At 43.9% G+C, this 23604-nt stretch overlaps 1 protein-coding gene and 1 long non-coding RNA gene across 3 annotated transcripts in view; both read right to left on the minus strand.

Moving 5' to 3' along the window:
- Nucleotides 1-5871, minus strand: part of ANKRD28 (ankyrin repeat domain 28) — a 119173-nt gene extending 113302 nt beyond the window's left edge. The window contains exon 1 of one of the 2 annotated variants that reach the window (XM_040549628.1): nucleotides 5775-5871. In XM_040549628.1, coding sequence (XP_040405562.1) covers nucleotides 5775-5801 — 27 coding nt within the window. In that variant the 5' untranslated portion in view covers nucleotides 5802-5871. The remainder of the gene's footprint in view (nucleotides 1-5774) is intronic. The other variant, XM_040549630.1, reaches the window with a different exon arrangement.
- Nucleotides 5872-9183: 3312 nt separating this feature from the next.
- LOC121066224 overlaps nucleotides 9184-23604 on the minus strand; it is a 113236-nt gene continuing 98815 nt past the window's right edge. Inside the window, exons 5-6 of the long non-coding RNA XR_005817597.1 lie at nucleotides 12817-12886; nucleotides 9184-9906 (exon numbers count right to left, since the gene is read on the minus strand). This is a non-coding gene — a long non-coding RNA (uncharacterized LOC121066224). The remainder of the gene's footprint in view (nucleotides 9907-12816; nucleotides 12887-23604) is intronic.

Below are 23604 nucleotides of genomic sequence, written 5' to 3' on the forward strand. Positions count from 1 at the left end.
CATACAAACAATGTTCTCTTTGCATGGTGTCCTTCAGTCCATTCACATACGTACCAGCAGATTGTAGCTGTGCCTACCTGATGCAGAAATGATTAACGAAAAATCTAGAGATTATATCCAATCCACAGTAAAGATCATCTCATTATCGTACCAGTAATTAGCCACTTCATCTAACAAGTGGTTCTTCAATCTACCGGGATGCCACAGACCAATGATTTTGCCCATCACTGCTGAGGTTTCCTCGACAACCCTCTACACCTGCCCAGCTGGCTACAGCCACTGCATCTTCCCTTCTCTCCCAACCACTCGGTCTCACCACTTTTGTGTTAGCTGTGGGTTTTGTGCCGAAATGGGTCAATTCTGCACTGCACTATATTTCATCACCACCTGAGCAATCACAGCTGAACGAGTAGGGCTATGCGGGTACATTCCCACTGCTTGGAAAGTGTGCTAGTGCCATTATGGGGGAGATAAATAATATTCCCAGATGCTATGGAGCATAAGTATTAAGATTCCATCCTCATTTGCACAAAAGCTAACACCTAGACACCTCATATCAAATATATCTTCAAACACCAGCTTAAAATTTATCCTCCACCCCCAAAGAAGGAAAGCAAACCCCCCAAGAATCAACATGGTAAGCACTTAGTGAGGGACTGCTTTATTTTTTTTTTTTTTGAAGTATGTGAAGAGTTTTGTGATTTGTATTATGATACACGGTACTTAAACACAAACATTATAAATAACTTTGAAATGGTTAGGCGCTGTAACTAAGGCAACAAGGCTCCCACTCAATTTCCAGAAATAGGAATAGAGGTAAGAACAAAATAAAAAGTTGGCAGGAGCAAGAAAACAAACAATCAAATATTAGTTTGACCCCAGGAAGGCGCAGCTGACCAGAAAAAAATAAATAAAAGGTATACAGCAGCTGAGAAACAAAGTAGCTGCCAGAAGATGAAGTGGAGGATATCAAGTGTATAGTACCAAAGGTATTTAATTTCAGTCATCTTGTTCCACAACTGCTTTCAGTGAACGGAAACGAGGACAGAAATTTGGGAATCTAGCAGTCCGCATGAGACAACAGATTGCTGGTTCACAGTGTCAACAGATACTCGTTTCCAAGAGGAAGCATCAGCTTTTACACAAGTGCCAAGAAAGTTGCTTCTTCGCAGGCAAGTGGACATTTGCCTCATTTTCTCCCCTGATATTTGCCTCCAAGAAATGGCCACTAACCTTTGATGCAATCCACATGAATGGCCCTTTATGCCCTCACAGGAGGCCACGGAGTTAACAGGATCTGCCACAAGGATCGGACTGCAGCATCAAGGCTTGCTTTGTCTCTCCACAACCTTTTTCTTTTTTCTTTTTCTTTTTTTTTTTTTTTTAAGTTTGTTTTCTTCCTTCACAAGAACTGCTTGTTCGCAAGTCAGAAGCTCCACGGTTATCACCAAGGAATCTGATCCCCCACACGAACAGACCGTAGATGCAGGCCCTCTCAGCACAGCCTAACAGGAGAGCTAGTAATTACTTTGTACAGCAAGATAATCCGAGTTCGGGTTACTCCAAGTTTTCCACCAAGTAAAGAACCGTATCTTTTCAGTGCACGTGCGCTCTTAACCTGGGAAGGAAAGAATTGCCCGCACACCTTACTGCCTGGCTGTACTGCACCCTCCCGGTTCGGTTAACCCACAACCAGCTCAGAGGTTAGAGGCAAGTTTTAGGAAGAATTTACGAGGAAGCGTTGAGAAGTGCAGAGTGGTTCTCACCTTCAGCGAGATCCCCAAAAGGAATTATTTAAAGAACGCTCTGACCTAAGACTTGCACAGAAAAACGTAAACAGCTCTCTCATTAATCTATGTCTGGACAGCACTTATAGAGCGACCCCATGCGACTCCACTCCCACCGCATCCCTCCCTCCCCGACCAGCAGCAGCCCCTTTTCATCGCCGCAGGAGACCATTCCTCCTCTCGGCGTAACAAGGAACTGCTTGGGACGTGTATCCTTGGCAGGAGCTCTAAGGGAACGAAGCCTAACGCTGGCACCAATGAAAATAGCAACCACGGAGGCATTCAGAGCGTTCACTATGACACTGCAAACATTTGTTTGACTGCCAGTTGAATAAGGTCCATCCGAGCTAAGAGAAAGATATAAACGGGCAATAAAGAAGTCAGTACTCGCACTGCTCAAGGACTTTCAAGATAAGTGGTCACTCTAATGTCCTCTTGCAGTGGTTGTTCATACTCCGGTCCTTTCCACTCGCATCTGACCTATGGGAATAAATGCATCCCCTCAAGCACAGTCTAGTAGTCGTATAGAAAAATCCCACAGAAATTCCTTTCAAAAGCCCATTATCACAAGCCCTGCGATTTCTTCCCATCACATACTTACAATCCAGGAAAACAGGAAATGCATAATTAAAACTACGATGTACTCGAAGACAAAAATAAATAAATAAAGCTTTACAAGCTATGCTGCACCCAAAGAACTTTGCCTCAAATAGATATACAGGTGCAAAATTAAAAGACAAAATTCAGCCAGTTTTGATCAGGGCTTCATGTATTTCAGCAGAACTATACTGATATGTAGGCTTCTGCTAGCCTAAAAGTCCATTTGTAAGCACATATGCAGGTATGATTAACAGAAAAGCTAGGAAACCCTCAGTTATTAGGCAATGAACCTTTCACCTATCCGTTAAGAAAAACCAGACTGTCACTCCTTATTGAGAGGCTAACTTAAGACTCTTTAAAGCAAACATTTGCCTGTGCTGGGAAACCATTACTACTCCTACAAACAGACTGAATGACCAAAGCCATGAGACATGTTGCCTTTCAGAGCCAGCAATGCAGAGCTGAGAAGGCTTCTGTGCAGGAGATCAAGGCATGCCATTAATAAAGACCCAAAAGCAAGTTGCTTCTCTTTCTTTTTACCGCTTCTCGTTGATAAAACATGAGCGAACCTTGACCTCAAACATTGCTTTCAAGGCAGTTTGTTACAGGAAAGTACCACGGATTTTTGGGACAGAGCTGAAACTTCCTTTTATAGCCTACCTCCCCCTCGTTTGGTGCTGTGGTAGTTAAAGCAGCTTCTCATCTAGAAGAACCTGGTACACAAGCAGCAACCTATGAAGATAGTACAAAGGCAAACCAACTGAAGAGGAAATACCTTAATCATAAGGTACACTTAACTGTATTTTCCATCTCTACCTTGAATGGCTTAACCTGAAATAACAGAATTTGCAGGTTCACTTCATCTGTTTTCAAACACGCCTGACATTGCACAGCAAACCAAGAACCATGAGAACAATCTGGAGCTTCTAACTTTTGTAATGATTGCACTTTCTATCCCAGAGTCAAACAGTTTGCTATTGAGCGTTACAGGCACAAACTTTGCTCTGTGCAGTTCAGTTCAGCTCCGCGTGCAATTTTTGCAACTACGGCTTGTAGTTTTTTCAATACCTAGTATCATTTGAAAGCAAACAATCCCTTCTGAAAGCATACACCCTAAATTATTTCAAAGGTCAGCAAAATATTACTGCCTTGCAGGATGGCAAAGCAGCAGAGCTCAGGCAGTAACACAAATCTGTTGAGCATGTCCCTGCTGCCTGCTTGCTGAGCCCAACGAAGGGCCTGCTCTTCTCAGCACATGGTAAACCTCCATTCCGAAAGTGAAATGTATCAAGTTGGCCTCCAGAGACAACCAAATATTTGAGTTTCACAAACACATGAAGCATCTGTAGGATCAAAGTTTTGTTTATCAGTGTGCTACATCAATCAAAGCAACTGCAAGTGGAACTGGGATTTCACCCTATGAGCCTCAAAGCAGAATTTCTGACCTCATCATAAGTTCTCAGGCACTGCTTTTACATCACATTGCAATATCAAGGGTAGGAAAACATCAAGCTGCTTGCTTGCATGTCCCAGGTCTGCCTCTCCCCAGCACAATCCTGATGCTTAAATTAGCCATACAGAGCCCTCCTTGATCAAAGGGCATCAATAGGTTGATGTTGATTTGGGGGGGGGGGGGGAGGGAAAGTCTTGAGAATTACACAAAAGCAACACTTAACGCAGCAGACCCTTTGTTGAAGATATCAATCTGCTACAGAAGGAAATTAGCAAGTCACTCCCGTGCTTCACGCTGGCAGGAAAGTGCAAGCACCTGGGCAGCCTTTGCACTGCCCGGTGAAACGCAGCCAACGCCGAAGCAAAGGCTTGCTGTCTGGGCTCCGAGCGCACGTGACTACTTCCTTTACTCCACACAAATGCATCGGTGTGGCGTGTTTGGTCCACGTAAACAAGAAGCGTGCTTCACCAAACACCGAAGATCAGCTCCTCTGCTTTCGTATCGTACCCAGGGCTGGTTTTCCTAATGAGCCGGGGGTGTTATAATCTTAGTGCAGCACCTGATCTTGAAGCCAAGACGCCTTGCAGCACAGTGCACAAGAACACTGACCTGAAGGAGTTCTCCATAAAACTTTGTGTTAATATGATTCCCAAAGATTTTTGGTATCCTTAAGAAAGCAAGCAGTACTTAACAGTACTTGAAATTGAAGATCTCTACCCACCGTACAAAGAAACAGATTAGCACCAATACCAACAACCTGACAGCCCCTTCAAAACCCCTTGCAGGGGAGCACTGCAGCATTCCTCCAGTATTCCTGCTGTTAACTCATGCCATTTTTAACAGAATCTGGCTGGTAGTAACTGACTTCAGCCACTTACCAGCAGAAGTCCGGCTGCTGCTAAAATCACTCCCCCTAGAAATGCTTCTTCAAAACCAGCACTCTCCTCCTCCCCTTCTTCTTCCCCTCAGCCCTTGAAGTGAAGGAATATTTCAGTTCCCAACGTATCAGTGCACCCTTAGAGACCCCCGAAGCCACTGAAAAGTCCACCTTGTGCTTCTGGATTAAAGCGTGCATTATGGTGAAAGACGAAAGCCTCGCACGCGTGACAGTCAGACCAGCGGTGCCACGCAGCCCGGCATGTCAGAGTCACCCCAAAGCAGGATCCCTCCCAGAAGGTAAGTTCTGGGATACGTAGTTTTGTGTCAACGCACTGATGGCGTGGGTTTTGCTAGTTATTTCCTAATGGTTACTCGCCGAAGAGCTGCATTTCTCGGTGCGAGCAGAAGGGCTCATTTCACGGGAGGGACGAACAAGTGCTGGTTTCTGCACCCAGCCTTCCCCAGAGCAGCAGCGCCAAACCCTACAGAGCCACCCGGCTCGGGGACACTCCGTGCCTTTCGGAGACGAGGCTCCAGGGCCGGAGAAACCCCGCAGGGGGCTGCAAGAGCCCCACGGGGCAGGGCAGGGCAGGGGGCTCTCGGGCACCGCCAAGCAGCGGCCCCCGGGGAGGGCAGCACCAGGGGGCCACCGGGGGAGCCGATGCCCACCGGTGCAGCACCAGGTCCCGTCCCCCCCCCCCCCGGCGGCTGCGTCCCCGGTTCACAGCCGGTTTCCCTCCGGTGGTTTTTTTACGGATTTATTTTTTCAGGGGGTTAGGGACGGGCCGGCAGGGAAGCGGGGCTGCGGGGGGCGCCCTGCCCGCTTTGTGCCCGGCCACGAGGGGTACCGGGGAGGGTACCGGCGGGGGTACCGGGCGGGGGGGGGGGCTGCCCGGCCCCGTCCGTGACCCGGCGGCGAACAAAGCCGGGTGTGTACCGGGGAGCGGCAGCACATGGCGGCGGCAGCAGCCATGCTGCCTCCCGCCTGTCACGCACACCGGGAGGGGAACCGGGAGGGAAGGGAGGGGAGGGGAGGGGAGGCAGCGGGCACCCACCTGCTCGCGGAGCTTGAGGAACACCATGGCGATGGCGACCCCGCCGCCGCACCGACCGCCGCCGCCCGCAGCCGCCTCGGCTCCGCGCCGCGCCCCGCCCCGCGCGGCCCCGCCCCCTCCTCGCCCGCCCGCCCGCCGCTGCCGCCGCCGGGCTCCCGCCAGCAGCGGGGAGGGAGGGGGGAAGGAGGCTCCGCCCCCCAGCTCGCGGCTCCTCTCGCCCGCCGGCTTCAAAGGAGCCCGCCCCCGGCCCGGCCGGCGCCACCAAGGGTGGAGCTGATTGGGCAGTAAGAGGCGGGGAGGAGTAAGGTTGGCGGTGATTGGAGGGGAGGGAGAGGCGGGAGGGAGGGTGGTGAGGGGAGGGTGGGCTGGGGGCGTGAGGGGCGCAGCCCCGCGCCCACCATTTTGGGGGAAGGCTGGGGCGGGGCGGGGCCGGGGTCTCAAGGTCCTGGGGCCGCGTTACGAGCCGGGGTCACCCAGACCCGAAGGGAGGTGCGGGGGGGGGCGTGGGGCTGCACTGTGTGCCCCTCACGTACCCAAAAAGGTGCTGGCGGCAGGCCCGGTACCTGTGGGCAGGGAGGGAAGGAAGCAACAGCGAAACTGTCAGAGTCTGTCACAGAGGCATTAGGGTTGGAGAGGACCTCCAAGATCATCCGGTCCAACCATCCCCCTACCACCACTGTCACCCACTAAACCATGTCCCTAAGCACCACATCCAACCTTTCCTTGAACGCCCCCAGGGACGGTGACTCCACCACCTCCCTGGGCAACCCGTCCCAATGCCTGACTGCTCTGAGGAGAAATGTCTCCTCATTTCCAACCTGAACCTCCCCTGGCACAACTTGAGGCCGTTCCTGGGCAGCTCAGTGAGAGGCGCTGCCGAATGACCAAAATGATGAGCTGCAGTGGCTACTTACAAATGGGAAAATATAAAAGAAAACCAATTCTGAAGTTTTGTTCCATTATATTTTATCTGTATATATTTGCAGAGGACCAGTGAAGATGTCACCTGCTTAATTCTTGTATTTTACTTTGAGAAGTAATTTACAGGCTTGCAGGTAGACCTCTGCACATGAAACACAAAGAACATTGTCATAGACAGGACTTTGTAAAACCTCTTGTGAAAAGAATGAAAAGCAGCACAAGGGGCACTGAAGGGAGAAGTGCTGATCTTCCAGAAAATAACACTGCAGCCAGCCAGCCCTGCCTGATAACTTGTGGTTTGGAAGGGTTGGTTTCTCCTGAAATGTGATTCTTCCTCTCCTTCCTCGCCCCCAAAGAAAAACAGACTGAAGAGACAGGGGTTTTTTGGAATTGCACATTGCTAAAGACAACACTGATGGGAATATTTGTGGTTTCTTGACTTTCCTGTAGCTTCAGAATTATAGAACCACAACTTCTGAGCATTCCACGTGTAGTGAAATCTACTTGAAGACTTTAGTATTACCTTAAGAAGAAAGAAAGTTAGTTTAATAAAGCAGCCATGTGTATTCTGTGTGAACACTTGTGTGTGTATTTTTGCCCTCACCCATGCTCTTGCTGTTGATTCCAGTAGGAGTCTGGAACGTGAACATATTCTCTTGATGACTGGGAACGTTGGAAGAACAGAAGGGTTTTCTGTAGGTGCTAGCAAAGACAGATCTTCCTTTATCTTTGAGTACGAGTAGCCTGATGGGGTGTGCTTGTTTATGTCATTTGATTTTAACCGGTTAAGATTGCAGTCCTATTTCATCAGGCAAAGGAAAAAACAAACAAACAAACAAACAAACAAAAAAAAAAAATTGTCACACTTTCTAAATCGAATTTGTTGACATCTAGATATGTCTAGAAATGCTGATTAGCATAAGTAAATGTTTTAGTTGATTCTAAATAGCCCTCTATTTTAGTACTTGGGCAATTTTTTTATTGTTTTTGAATAAAAGCATACTGTGTACAGCTATGAAACACGTAGATTTTGACACTATGTAAAATGGTTGGGATGACAACATGGTAAAGACACTGGTGGCTGTGGAAATTAGAGATAATTTTATCAGTACAGTCAATGAAGGAGAAAATGACATCAGAAAACATTGCCTTTGCCTGTCCCCACGTTTGACTGTGCTGCTTTTCAAAGAGAAAAGAATGTCTGGGAGCTGATAAAGTTCCACTTCCTCCTGTGAAGCTTATCAGTCTATGGACTTGTTCAGGAAAAAAAAAAAAAAAAAACTACTTTCAGTTCACCTGTTAATTTCTACACATAGGCAAGTCATTGTGCATAAAAATGTGGCGCTTGTGATCACCAGGACCTCCTGCAGCTTAGAGCCAAGGCACTGTTTCAGCAGCGGGAGGTGCACCTTTATGTTGCCCGGGCTATAGCTGGGGAGCTGGCCTGCTGGTTTTATCATATGTACTTAAACATGTCAGGAGCAAACTGAACTCTGACCCCAGATCATTGCTGCTTTCTGTGAGTAATAAGATAGTACAGTATGAAAAAAATTAGGTGGTAAAACATGGAAGTTACAATACAGATCCTGGAGATACTTGCCTGTTTCAGGTCAAGCACGGTGGCTATTGAGGTCGCTTATATACATAAAGGTGAATCACACAAAAGTGGGGGTTTTCCGAGTGTGATTTTCCTGATATCAGTCAGTTGCATGTGAATACTTTTTTTTTCACAGGTCACAACATGAATTATTGTCCTATTCTTATTCTGTGTAAAACAGTCCAAAGTGTTGTTACAGCTTGAACAAAAATGCATAATGTGATGCTATCACTAGCAATATTATCTGATCTGCTAGTGTGCCACAAAATACGGTATTTCACTTAAGAGCGATAGAAATAATATAAATAAAAACTAAGAAGTTAAATGCAACGCTGCTGTAAGGAATTGAGCACTTCTTGTTCATTTATTTCAGGGTAACTTCACCTACATTATGTGTAAATGCCCTGGTTTCACATGTCACGGGGTAGGTAACTGCACAGGTGTCCCCTAGGAACGTGAGCGGAGTGTTTCACAGAAGTCTGTTAGTATTGACATACAGACATTATGAAAGCCATGACATTTCTGACAGTGTTCAGAATCCAAATCCACAGAAGTTGGAAATTCCTGCAACACCTTTTAAATCAGGTTTGTAAATTATTAGCAATGCAGCACTCCTGAGGGCACACTTTCAGCAGAGTGCAATAGGCTTCAACTGCACGGCTCCCATTAATGTTAATGTTAAATCTCCATGGTGTAACTTATCCCACGGTGTGTAACACTACCCAGTGTTTTAAAGATAGGACCATATGTGCTGCACTGAAATACATAATGGGACTGAATTGAAGAGACCTCATAAAGGAGATGTTTTGTAACTCATCTGACACTCATTCATGATTTATTTAGTTTGTCAACAGCATCTGTATACATAGCTCTTTTTAACCAAGGGTTTCAGCCCCAGCGAAGTTGGTATTTATTATTTTTTCATTCTTCTGCATGGGTAAACAGGCACAGAGGTCAACAGACTTATACAAGGTCATGGAGTGAGTGAGTCAGTGCCATGGCTAGGAATAGAAGCCAGGAGTCCTGATTGTCACTACCCTCCTCCAACTGCTGTCCCATGTTCCTAAATCACAGCAGGGCTGATTTTATTTTTTGCACATAATACAATGTGTCTGAAATCAAAACAATTTCATAACTTCCTATGCAGGGATGCATTATCTTTATGAATCCGCATTACTAGGGCGCTAGTCGTCCGATGGAAACCAAACTCGTTTTATAACAATATACAAAGAACACCATCATGAGGGGTTTTACACATGCTCTTACACATTTTGTCCATCAAAATCTAAACCAGTCAAGGGTTTGTAATTCTGTTCCCAGAGATTACGTTTTGAAGCACTGGCTGTTCATAGCCACAGATTGTAATGGAAAGATATTGAATATCATAACGGCACCATCAATCAAATATCATTGATTGGCGTTGCTAAAGCTCCATTATGCTTATGGATGCTCATTCGACCAATTTCACCTCAAGTGGGTACAGGGACAGGAAGAGAGGGAACTGGGGTGCCTCTCTTACTCAGAGAATGTGTTTAATATCCAGAGGAGGGCAGGGCAGACACAAGTGTCCTTGGCATGATCAGCAAACGGCAGCTGTAAGCTCCTATCAGGTACCTGTTCTAAGGAAAATTCAAATAAAAATGAGAGAAAACAGAACATAAAGAATATATAGAGAGAAACTACAGTGGCAAGAAATTGTATCATCACCTGCATGTTTTATGGGAAAAACGTGGGCTGTTTGAAGGACAGGCTTGGTGTGCCCATATTCTGTCAAGTTACTCTTACTAGTAAAGAACAGGCTCAACAAAGGGATACAGCTGGCTTTTACAGGGGTAGCTATTTGGCTTGAACTTGCATACTACAAATCTTGTTTACTTTACATTTCTTCATGTTTAAATAGCAGGCAACTTTTTTTTTTTTCCCCCATAAAATTAAGTTTATCTTCTTCAACAGGATAAAGGGACTTTAAAGGCCAATAGAAGGGTGTAAAGGACCCTAGGCCTGGGTCTAACTTTTACACAGAGGTGGATTTTATCCCAGATCTCCTTAAGATTTCTTTGTATAGAAAGTCTCAAAACTGTCCAGACATTAATGAAAAGACTTTGTACCCCATTAGGAATGTGATTAGAAAAGTCTAATTCTGATTAGTTGTGAAGCCAGAATGAATCAAATAACAAGTAAAGAAATGAATTGTACCTTTAAACTTAATTGAGACATGGAGATTTAAAAAAAAAAAATCAGTAACATATTTCCTAGTACTTGTCATGTTCTGAGATGACTCCTTCAAACACTCTGAATATCAGCACTCTGTACACTCTCATATCGACTTAGCTTGAATTAGTGCTAGGAGGAGAGGAGAGGAGAGGAGAGGAGAGGAGAGGAGAGGAGAGGAGAGGAGAGGAGAGGAGAGGAGAGGAGAGGAGAGGAGAGGAGAGGAGAGGAGAGGAGAGGGATAAAATATTAAAGACAGACAAAATACATTTTTTAAATATTTAAATAAATAACTCGAAATGTCCTTTTGCCATGTCAGTGTACCTCAGAATGGCCAGTAATGGCAAACTGGAAATTCCAGTGGGCTGTGATCTTGCAAATTATTTTTTCAGGCTTGGCCAGTTCTTTGAGGAGTAACACCCAAAGTGAGGCACCCAGTGGAATGAGTTTTGGACAGTCATCCTGGCTAGCCAAAAGCTTGTGCACCATAGAAATCTTGATGGGAAGCTGCAAGTGCTCTGCTGCACAGGGATATTTTGTCAAAGATGCACGTTACCAGTGCTCTAGTAAAGTACTAAAAGGAACTCTCTTGGAAGTACTGATTTTCATGTAAGAAGCAAAATAGAGGTTCTGACTTCCGAACAAGAAATTCCTGAACATCTGAACCCCTTGTTTTGATGATGGCTGATGTAATGCTAATATCCCAGCCAGGTGCTAATTTAGAGAAGAAAATTTCTGCATACATAAATTTCGTCTCCTGACGGTATAGATGCGTTATTGACTATATCCTGTGTTTTTGCTTTCAGAATGGTTTGGTTTCAATTGTGGGCAAAATGATTTCAGTGTATAGTTTGTGTGTTTGTCTCTAAAGCACTTAAGTGGTCACCAGTGGGAGGGAAGTACGAAGAGTGAAGGAAAAGGCAATTTTTCAAATAGCCAGAACTCCAGCTGAAATGAGCACTCTGAACATGAGCTACTGTATACATAAAATACAAGGTGAGCAGTCAGAAAGGAGGAGGGTTTGGTGTTCTGCTTTCACATATTCCCCTTTGACAATCAATACTGCAGTAGTGGATGCCATGAAAACGGGGACAGTGTCCCCTGTGGTAAAGGAGGGTGAAGACGAGAGCAGCTTCTTTTACATCGTAGTTGCTGCAGTAGTGAACTTTCTCAACTCTCATTCCCCTCAAGGCTGCAAATATCAAAATATGAACAAAAGTGCAACAACTAGACACATGGATTCTCACCTACTAATTATTTATTGTATGTTACCATTTCATGTAAATGGCTATTACACATATGAATGTAGTAATGCAGCTGCATTGACACATATTGAGAACCTTAAGTAGAACTTCTGAGTTCATAAAATACATATACAGGCCCCTTAATTGTTACAGCAGAGAGCTTTTCATTGTCCAAATGTAGTGGAAGAACAGTCACTATACATCCATTGTGGAGTAAGGATTCTATCATAGAGAATATCTGTCTTTAACATTTATTTTTTCTTGAAGTATGATTTTTTGAATACTTTGATGGTGTCTGCGAGCCTACAGCCACGCAGATATGTATGTAAACTCTTCTCAGATTCATACTTTTATCATCTAAAGGAATAAAGTGCTTCAGGCAGAAGACAGGATTCTCTGGGAAATACACTACTGTGATGAATATATTTGTCAACTGAGTGCCATAGTCATGAATTTCAGGGAAGATGAAAAGGTTTTTCATGACAGCAAAAAATTTGTAACTCAAAGAAGAGACAATGAAGCAAACAGTTTGCATTTATCTTTGCATCTTAATAGACAGCCCTATTCCTGTTTTCATGATGTTGTCTTCATTCTCATTCTAAAGGATTTCCATTTGTATAAAATATTAAAAAGAAATGGAGCCATACAGGTAAAGCTTAGTACTCCTGTCAGTCGCAGCAGTTGCAGAGCCAGGCTAATATGTAGTTATTTTAGTCTGAAGACTTTCATTTGTACTGATTCTAGTGCTGCTTTGGACCTGACAGTTGACATGCACAGAGAGAATGCATTAAAGCACCTAGAATTTTATTATTAATTATGATTTGATAACTTGCCTCTCCCCACCCCTCCCTGGAACATATGCCCCGACAAATGAAATCAGAAAGGCGTTTCAGCTCTTTGATAGCTCGGTCTGCCACTACAGCACTGGAATAAGTGTTTGTTTTCTTTTAGTAGGAGCAAAGACTGAGCCCTGAATGAGAGCAGGCTGCAGGCAGCATGCTTTCTAGTGAGGATCCTTACTGCTGAGCGTGTTCTACCTCTTTGCCTGCCTAGAGTCTGAGTTTCTTACCTTGTAGATAGAGCATGCTGCATGGCCTGTATTTGCTCAAACTGGGAGGAAAGACCGGGCTGAAGACCGTCTGTGAAACAGGCACAGAAAATGAAGATGTTTTCCACTTTCTGCTTCTGGGAATAGCACCATATACATACCATATACCATACAAAGAGGCATTTGCTACCTCAGAGAGTTTACACTATAAAAACAAGTTGTGTATTAACTGTGTGCTGTTAACAAGAGAAATGAGAACCTGAAGACTTTTAATGAAGCTAGGACAACTCTACAGATAAAAGCTCATATTGTACATTTTGTGACGAATTTAGGAACTTTTTGCAACATAAAAGCATGATCTGGTTTGTACTGTGCAGTGCAACATGTTATACAGTTGCTTATGATTGCATTTAGACCAACACATGTTTCTGGTCCAATACTTCATTTAGTTTGTAGCATTTTTTTAATAGCAAGGTATCATACTTCCCTTGGAAAATTGGAGAGAATAACCTCCAGATCAGCTAGGACTGAGATGAATGTAATTAAAGCTCTTTTACTGAAGACATTAACACAAGATATTCCCTAAAGTACTGACTGTGGAGTTCTACTTTGCCATGAGGTGATTTTGCTAAATTTAGATTTGTATATACACCAAAATAGCATAATTAAATTAAAATACTGGAAATGTTCCATGTAGCATATTTGGTAATGGTTATATACAGGCTACTGGTCTGTGCGATACCATGTTGATTTAGAGAAAAACTTTGCGTATGCACATATACACATTAGTAACTAAAGCAGAACGTGAAATGTATTGAAAATGCTGCATGCACACTGGATACACACTTCAGGTTTTCCAGGTCTATAAAATATTCTAAAATGAATTTAATAGATTTTCAAGAATTATGTGATGCAATCATACTGGGGAATTTAAAACACTTTGTATTATAGCAGCTAGTTAGATGTTGAACATCCTGCAAAATAGGAACCTTGGAAGAGAGTGGCCATAAGCCATGCCATGGATGCAATGCTAAGCAGCATCTTCTTCTCATTTGAAATATGGCTCAGACACACCCACCCACACGTAACTATATGTTGTACCTGTACAAATATATGCATTTCCTTATTGCTGTTATTTAGAACAAGCATGTGGCTCTGTGTGGAAATTTTCATTTTAGTGTTATTATATGCATCAGTGCTACACCTAAGATTTGCTTCCAGGAGTTTCTTTTGTATCTTTTTATAAGTAGCAAAGAAACACTTGCTGCAGAAGAGAACCCATATCGGTACCAGTCCCGGTACAGGCACAGAGAAAAAAGGCAGTTTGGGACCCAGCGATCACACCATTGCATGCGTGTGTCAGGAGGCAGCAGCACAGGCTGCAGAGACTGAGTCAGTACCAAGTGCTGCTTGTAGGTGTGCTAACTGACAGGGGCTGTCTGAGGATTAGTTTTCAGCGGGCTCCTCAGCACAGGCAGACTTCAAATCCAAATAAAATCTAGCTCAAAAGTCATTTTACTGGCTAATATCTTTGCTCCTCCCCACGGAAAAACCCAGCCCAAACCCCTTCACCTGACATCTGGTAGAAACATTGACATCTTCAGAGCTGAGTACAACGTGCCACCACCCTCCCAGCATGGGAACAGCAACGCACTCTGTATGGACTTGGACATTTCCTATCTAAAAGGGGCCATGGCTGCTTAGCCTGTTGTTAACAGGTACAGGTAAAATTACGGAAAAGGCAAAACTTTGCAAGGCAAAGTGATTTTGGCTGTGAAGGCTGTATTCATTCCCCTGAGGCTTTCTGACAGGCCAGCATGAGGCTGAGCTATGTGAGGACATACAGCAGGGGGGGGAAGAAAAAAGTTGGCACTTCAGTTACAGTTGTAAAAAGCTGCATATCTAAATCCAGGATATAGGTCTGCATGTATATATTGGCAGGTCTGCGAGTGCTGAGCTGCAGCTTTTTCCCTGTACAATCAACCTTGTGATTGCTCTTGGACCGTGAGCTATGTGGAGCTGGGACTGAATCCTGCTAGCCAATTTTCCAACCCTGTCAGACCGCTGCAACAGCACAATAAATAATACATAGGGACATAGTCTGATCGACTGTAAAGCACAGAGGAGATGCACACAGTCAGGAGAAACTTTTGCTAGTTGACAGAAGGTTTTGAAATTCAGAGGGTTAGGGAAATCAGATCTGCAGGGTGGGGGAGCAGACGCGTCTCCTGAGACTGATGGACGTGGCTGCCCCAGAGCAGGGCCTGCCCAGCCTCCATGTGGCACCTCCACCAGATGCCTCCAGCTGCTGGTGTAGGCCTCAGTGGCAAGGTCCCTGTCACTTGGAGACCGAGTGGCTGTGCAGGGCTGCTGGTGAGGAGCACACGTCGTCAGCCTCGGGCTGTGGGCACCCATGAGCACAGCCTGAATGGCATTGACCAAGTTTTCTTCCAGTTTCATGTTCCTCACACACAAGTAGGCCCACTAGGTTGATGTGCTATGTAGACGGACCAATTACCAAGCTAAGGCTGGATATATTTTCTAAACACATGCTTCTATATGGTATTTGTATCTCTATGAGTTGTGGGAAGAGCTGCCAGTCCCATGACCATCAAGAGGAATTCTGAATTAAAAGGAGCAGGATTTTACCCATTTTTTTCTGTGCTGTCTCCAAAGAAAGGACCACAGCCAAGCACTTCACTCCTTGCTGTGGGCTGGGCCTTTCAAATAGCACACAAATAGTGCGTGGGCTGAAGTCAGCATCATGCATAAGGAGTGTTTGCAAGCCGAGGAGAAGGAGGGAGTGTAAATCTGCAAGATAATAAGCATGACAATTGGGAAGTCCCCAAACAGAAGTTCAAACAATTGGTATTCAAAAGGACCTTCTGCCAGGGAGGAAAAACCCTGGACTGCATACAGGAGAACATGCCCTTTGGGTGAAATTGGGTATAAGTGGATTTAGACCGTCTTCTGGCTTTGGCCCTTGTTAGAGAGCATTTCCTCTACTCTGTGCCTTCTCCTGTGAGGGTTTATTACCCAGTTTAGTGCTCTTGAGCCTGCTCGATAAACACAAGATATCGCTGTAGCATTTCAGTCTCCTGCACACCTCACACACATAAAAGTGCCTGCTCCCGTCATGATTGCATGAAAACCTCAGTTGCATGAAAATCTCCATTTATGGGTATATAAATGAAAGAACCTTGTCCACTTGTTTGAAGAGATGAGCCTAACAACGTATGCATTCAATATCTAATTTATCGTAAAGCCTAAAACTGCAGTAAGGAAATAAAAAGAACAGCAGCCCTTCTCTCACTTTTTCCCGTCCCTCCACAGAGGAGTCTCACTGTGGGGCTGAACCCCCCAGGGCTGCCATCTCTCACTTCTGCCCCACTGCACCCACTTTTGCTATGCAGAGAGACAGGCTTAAAAAATAAATATATATACATATATATATATATATACATATTTATTTATTTATTTATTTTTTCCCTGAGTGATCTTTAACTCAGATCTGTTCACTGAGCCAGCTGGTTCACGTCACAGAAATAACCCCTCTAGTAAAATTCAAGGACAGGGTTGGGAGAGAGGGGTGGGAGTTGTGGGACTGCTTCCGCTGGCTGCTGCCAAGATGCATGTGTGTGAGAGCACATCCTGCACAAGAGGCTGCAACATTTTGGGCACTCACTTGCTCTGTGCATTGCCTGGCGCTTAGACATGAACTAGAGCCCCTCGGTCCTAGCAAAATGTGCTTTTTTAATGTATCTGGTAGGCAGAAACTTTGTGATTTTTCTTCGTACTGAAACCATGTGAAAAAGTTGTGAGACGGCTGATGGTTGTTCATGTCAAAACAAACACTGTTGTGCAGAACACAATACATTTCCTTTGAAACATACAGGAAAGTGGTATTAATTACCTCACCAATTCTGTATGTATCTGGTTCCTTGGTTTTGATCTGGAGCTATTCTGTTTCTGTTCAACTCATTGATTCAAAACATCAGGGTTAAGAAAACTCTGGAGAGCAAACAAGGAAATCCTCACTATCCCTTTTGTAATGTAAGCTTAGATTTTCTTTCCTTTCTTCTAAAAAAAAAGGAAAGAAAAATAAAAAAAGAAATGTAAATCTCTTTTATCAGTTTGATTAAGGAAGAGTGAAAGGACTACATGCGCACTCACACTGACATACCTACTGCTGTTTTTATATACTCTTATCTTGTCTAATCATCCTCCCAAAATATATATTCACATTAATCAGTGTTTTACAGTACTCCAAAGCTTACTCTCTGTGAGGTATGAAAACAAATATTGGACACTTTCTTTGCTGTCTCCCACGGGTGTCTAATAAAGTAAATCGAGAAAACAATTTTTTCCTCCATTAGGTGCCCCAAAGACACATTAGGTGCCCCAAAGACAGTTTAAGAGGGTCTGTGGTCTTTCCTTAGATTATATTTACACTCAATGTCCCTTTTACAGTTGTATGGCTTTAAAAAATAATTTTTAAAATCTTAATTTGAAAACATGAATATATTCAAATGATTTAATTGCATGGTGAAGGTATGGGAAGGGATAAATTAACTTGGGGACAGCAAAGGGCAAAGGACTAGCTGAAAGGTCATTAGCTCTCCATTGCTATCACATCTCCCTTAATTTGCAACATGCAAGTGGCAAATCTAGGCATAATACTGTGACTGCTAAACCCTGTCACTTGGGGATAGATCCCTACAATTCTGGGCAACCTGAATGGCAGGGACCTCGTGTTGGAGACCCTTCCCAAGTCACGGTGGCCCTCCAGAATCTGCACCTGTGTTTCTACCGCTGGAAGCAAAAGCTAACACTTGGTTAATTTTTGTCTTTGTCAGTACATAGTCAGTGTCCCCACCTGGGTGTGGGAGCTTGGCAGCTGTCAGGTCTCTCAGGTTAGATGCACGTACACATGCTGCAACGCTTGCAAAAACACACTTTTTCATAACTTCACTATTTCTTGTTGCATAATACAGAAATGTGTAAAATGTTAAGTCTGCATAACACATATAATGTACATGTTAGAAAAGAAAAAGAAAAGAAAAGCATTGAGACCTGTGAGGTTTATGTTGCAGTGCAGAGGCTGGGTGGAGTACGAGGGAGTTGCTAGAACATCCTTGAAACTCCAGTGACCTCCAGGTACAAGACGGGGCTCTCAGAGGCTGTTGCCATTGTCAGAAACTATTTGGCTCATCTAGTCTGTATCTGAGACCTGGGGACACTAAAGCATATGACTTCGTACCCAGCTCTTGGGTTTTGCTTTCTGGCTGCTTGTCAGCATTTGGCATTTGTTTCAAAAGGTAAAACAAAAAGCTAGAGAAGCTGCTGCTAACAGACCCATATAGTTCAATGCTAGTGAAGTGCTACTATGCCTGATTTTCAAGATCGCATAGTAAGCGACTACATTTTACATGCAAGAAACAGAAAATGCTGAAGATCTGTTTCTAGGAAAAGAACAAACTTATTAGATGATCAAGGGAAGCTATACTAGAGAAGTGATCAGGGAAAATCTAAAAGAACAGTGTAAATCCATTAAGCTGGTAATTGACTGTACATGATAACCTTATTTTAGATACTACACTTTTCTTGCAGAAATACTAACACAGCACTATAAAATTTAGGGCTTCTTTTCATGTCTGCCACATCCCAGTGGGATCTCAGCCTGAAATACTGCTCCGAGGGATACAGCACATAATCAGTCCCTTTGAAACAGCGTCAGTAATGCTGAATCCATATAAGTGCGGATGCCAATTATGCTAATGAAACTGCAGTGGGACTGCATTTTTAGCCATCTTCTAACAGTGCTGTAAAAGTATTGTCACACTCAGCAACTGAATTTGTGTAGCACACGACTACATAGAAGCTGTCCTGAAACTTACTGTATGCTGGAGGTGAGGCCATTGTTCACAAAATCTAAGCCTGCTAAAGGAAGCAACAGGTAACTGAAGCAAATCTGGGAATTTTTTCCTATATTCATTTTTTCAAGTTTTCATGGCATCTCCAAAAGATGCAAGGCTAATGCAGACAGTGTATGACTTCCTTGTTTCTTGCTGCTTGCTTCCTTCCAAGGCAATGCTCCATCCTGAGCACAAGGCAACCGCTGCATTTTAGATTTTGGCTGTTCTAACCTTGATGCGGCACTGGGAAACCATAACGTGCTAGCAAAAGTTCAGGATGCCCCTGTGAAAAACAAAGGCATGTCTTTAATATCTTGTCTTCATTTCCTCTTTGGGACTGAGAAGATCTTGTTAAGAAATATGGCATTGCTTCCTTGGCTAGGCATTGCTTTAGGCTCAGGCAGGACCAGTCATGTGAGGTTTCTCTTTTCCTCTCATGTCCTCTCACACAGGGGCTCCTGTGGCAAGGATAACTCCTCACCCCAGGTAAAAGGTGGGGGTTCCAGTGGCTACAGATCAAAGTACCCCTTTTCAATTCCCTTTGACTAGAAGCTGCATATCTTTCTGTAGGCATAGCTCCAAAATAAACGCCTCAGTCAGGAGGCCAAGTAGCTTAAAGACTTAAATTTCAACAGTGAGTAGTAGCGTATGGCCTCAGCGCTTTACCTCATTTCATAATTTCAATTCAGATTTGCATATTAGATGGACGATATAAATTCTTGCCTAAATGCCATGCACACATGGGCTTGCTTAGAGTTTAGAGTTTCTTCATCAGCCCTTCAGAAATGTCTTTACGGCCTGGAAATGTTATAATCATCCCTGCAGTACATCATGGGCCAAGGATAACAAAACAGCTTATGTGAACAACACTAGTAAGGCTACTATAAAATCCTGCCAAGGACACCTTTAGTGTGCGGTGTGAGTGATTAATATAGGTCATGAGAAGACACAGAGAGGCATATGGATTCATCAGGAGTAAAAGTTTTCACCCTTGATTGGTCAGGAAAAGAGAAAATGGCAATGCAAGACCAATGCAGTCTTCACATCATTTGACCATTATTTCTTGCATCAACATGTGGAGGGGTGGAAAGTCCTCCTTCACAATTTTTTTCCACATTAAATGCTACCAGCATCACTACAGCTCCTGGGTTGCAGTGTTTCGGCAGCCTTTCCTCAGATCTTGCACACTCACCATTGCTGCAAATGTATTTGTCCACAATTTATAGACCACAACAACCGCAGTCAACAATCTTTTTGTAAATCCAGTAGCAGTGTACAGGTGTTAATCTTTGGTTTTGTTTTAAAAACAATAACGTGTTGTCATGTTTTCCCATCTTCTCAGCTGCATTTGACGGGGAGTCTTGCAAACCACACTAATTCCACGGTATGTGATGGGTGCTTGGAATTAATATGGTAGTCAACAGCTGGTAGTCTTCCTGTGGGCAGACTTCATTCTCCGTCATGCCTGTAAATCCATGCTGATATTCCTCCCTTATTTCACAGGGCACTGGTTCAAGAGCAAAAGCAGCCTCTAGTGGGGATGGTCCCTGAGCTGACAGTCCCACAGACACCAGCTCTGCCCCTCTCTGCAGGCTGTAGAGCTGTTCACGAAGCAGTTCCTAAATCTTTGCCATTTACAGCCTTGCATACCTCACAAGTGTCAAAATGAGGTGGAAGCATTAATCTTATCAGGTGCCCTGAGGTTTACTGTGTCTTTTCTTGAGTCAGAGCCCAGAGATGTGCCACGGTCATTAGGCTGCTCATATGCTCCAAACACAAAGTACTTCCCAAAATAAGGATTCCAAATACTGACATTACCACATAGCATTGACAAGGTTCAGAAAACTAGCATTTATTTTTATAATAATAAACTAAGCATACTGATGATTTGCTTAACTGGTTCTATATTATTATTTCTCTCTTACGTACAGCTCTATCCTAATCCCAAAAAGGATTTACTTAGAAAAAAGACCTGCCTTCTGTACCCCAGGTGGCATTGCCTTTGACTCGAGAGCAAGGAGGCAAACAGCTGTCAGTGCCTGAGAGGGAGTTATTAGAAGGAAATGCCTCGTCTGGGAGAAGAGGAGCAAGGACATGACATCCCGTCATAGCAAGGTAGACCCTTTCCTCTGCATTTCATTGTAGGCTTCAGCTTCACTTCCTCATCCCCAGGGCGGCACCAGATGTGGTACGAGAAGTTGCACAAGCGTGCGTGGGCTTGAGGCATCCACCAACCAACTGAGCAGGTGAGAAGCATTAAAATGCTTCTGAAGATCATGCAGTTTCTATGCGCAATCTGAACTATTGGTAAGAAATCATGAGATACGTACATTGGATAAAATACCCTCAGGGAACACTCATACATCATACCTGGAGTTGCAAAGATGCATACAAAGAATGTAGAAATACACACATGGGAGGAAGGTACACAGGTGTATGGAAAACTGAACAATTTTATGTAATTTGCCAATACAGTATGGTATTTGAAGCTTGAGTATCAGCTTCGTCATTCCTTCCTTGCTACTCACTACTGCCACCACGTGTTACTACAAATTCTTCATGACAAAATCGTGCCCCTTGTGCTGCTGTGGCTGAGGACCTGAAGACTGCTAAGACACTACCCAAGAGAAAAGCTGAGAAATGGGAAAGCCATTCCTTGGAAGGCTGGGCATTACTAGAAACAGTATAGCAAACTTGAGAAGAGCGCCCTGTAAGCAAGTGCATTGGATTTGGAATTGAGGAGTCATGCTATTTGATTGCAATACAGGTTTTGGGTGTGCATTAGGAAGTGTTGGAATACCACAAGTATGTGCACTGACATTCTCCCTCCCTCCATGCCTTCCTCTTTCACTTGGATCTTTTGTCATTCTTTTAGGGAATTACAGATGCATTGGGCAGTTCTCAAGTAGTGCTGGAGGTGGACTTTTCAGTTCTTCTTCAGGTAGCTGCCTTGAAGTGGCCAGAAACATAATGAACAAATGTAGACTGCACTCAGGGAAGCAGTTTCTTCCTAATTCTTGTGATCTGGTAGCGTGCCTGTTCCCTAAGCAATGAAAGCCAGTCTTCCACTTTTGGCTTATACCCACCAATTGTGGATATTTTTATTGTCAGTATGCATGACTAATTATGAGGTTTTTAGCATTTGCTGTGTCTCCATGATATTAAACGTGGGAGATTTCCACCAGTGTCATTACACACAGTATTAAAAAAATTGAGGGTCTTGACCCAGCAGGACAGCAAATTGTTATAAGCCAAACTTCCCCAAGCACTCCTTGACTCTCTGCTAAATTCATTTCCTTTTAAATAACTCTTCAAGGATGACGTTTAAGAGACAATCTGTTGATAGCTAATCACAAGCTTACAGGATATTGTTTCAATGGGCTATCTCGGTATGAGAGTAAAGGTTCATGCAACAGTTTGCTGGCTTATGGTTCTGCTCACGGAAACACAGAGCATATGCATGATTTAGCTGCTGTCTTTTCCCTCTGTCTTGCAAGGTCTGAAAGCACACGCCTAGGTATAGATTCAGTGTTACTAGTTCTCACTTTGTTTAATGTGTTACCAGCACGTACTTCTGGGCCAAGGAATGATTTCAGAGTATCAGCTTTCATTCAAGACACAAAAACAAGTTTAGTTTCCAGCTTTCATAACAGAGAGATTCCAAAGAATTTTCTACGGATAAATCCGTCTCCAAGCCAAGAATAATGCAGAAGGTGTGTATTAAATCACAGGACATTTTAGCCACTCACTTTCTCCAAGGGAATGCTTATACGTCTGACACTGCTGAAAGTTTGTCTGAAGTGAGTGGTCCTCTACACACACATGCTTACAATCAAACCTGCACTTATAGACCCTGCTGAATCAGCGTGCTGGGAAATGATAGGGAGATAATGGTGGTCAGGGCCTTGGCGGACAGGAGAAAAAATGGGAAAGACACAGATATAAGAGCCTGATCTTGCTTTTCATAAAATGTAGCCTATTTAGGAATTACACCTGCTTTTGCACATTCTTAATTCCAGTGCCTATAATGAGGTTTTTGAGAAAACAGAGACAACGTCTTCACAGCATCTTCATAGTGGTGCATGGCAAGGGAACAAGAGAAAACAGACGTGGCTTGAAAGAGAAGATGCCCTGACTAGGTAACTGGAAACAACATGAGGGCAATTAAGCTTGCAAAGACACTGCCCCAAAAGGTAAAGGTTGTGCAGTAACCTTGGAGGTTTCCAGAACCTTACTGGATAAAGTCCTGAGCACCGTGGTGTGCTCTCATAGCTGACCCTGCTTTGGGAGAAGGTTGGACAGGAGCCCTCCTGAGGTCCTTTGCCACTTAGGTTATCCTATGATGCTGCAATGCTATGCACTAAAATGACAGCAATAGTAGACTTACATTCTGTCATAAGTAAATCCACTGTGGTTACAGAACCCAGTGGTTCTGTAAAACCTTAGTAGTGTTGAAAATTAACCATTATACACGAATGTCAAAGCCAATATTTTCATCAACTGGGGGGGTTAAAGTAGCTGGTCTGTGTTTCCAAGAGTCAGTTTTCCAAGAAGCATTAAAAAATGTGGGACTCACAATTTATCCTGTGGGGCAGAAACACTTCTGTTTGTGGGAGGAGAGAACAGAAGCTCTGACTTGATTTGGTGTCTGTGTAATGCCAGTGTAGGCATCACCTGCATGATCATTTTGTGTCCTACTGAGATGTTTCAAAAAATATGGAAAGAACAAGGCCATTTCCACAACTGGACCTAGGTCTCTCCAGTGGAATGGATTTTGTTATTTTGAGCCCTAAAACTTTCCACTGCCAGACTTCCAGATGACATACTTTTCATACGTGCCTCAGTTTTGGGCCTGATGTCAGACAGCAAGCAGTCTGTCCCAGATTGTCTCCAA

The sequence above is a fragment of the Cygnus olor genome, chromosome 2 (assembly GCF_009769625.2).
Source record: "Cygnus olor isolate bCygOlo1 chromosome 2, bCygOlo1.pri.v2, whole genome shotgun sequence".
NCBI classification, from domain to species: Eukaryota; Metazoa; Chordata; class Aves; order Anseriformes; family Anatidae; genus Cygnus; species Cygnus olor.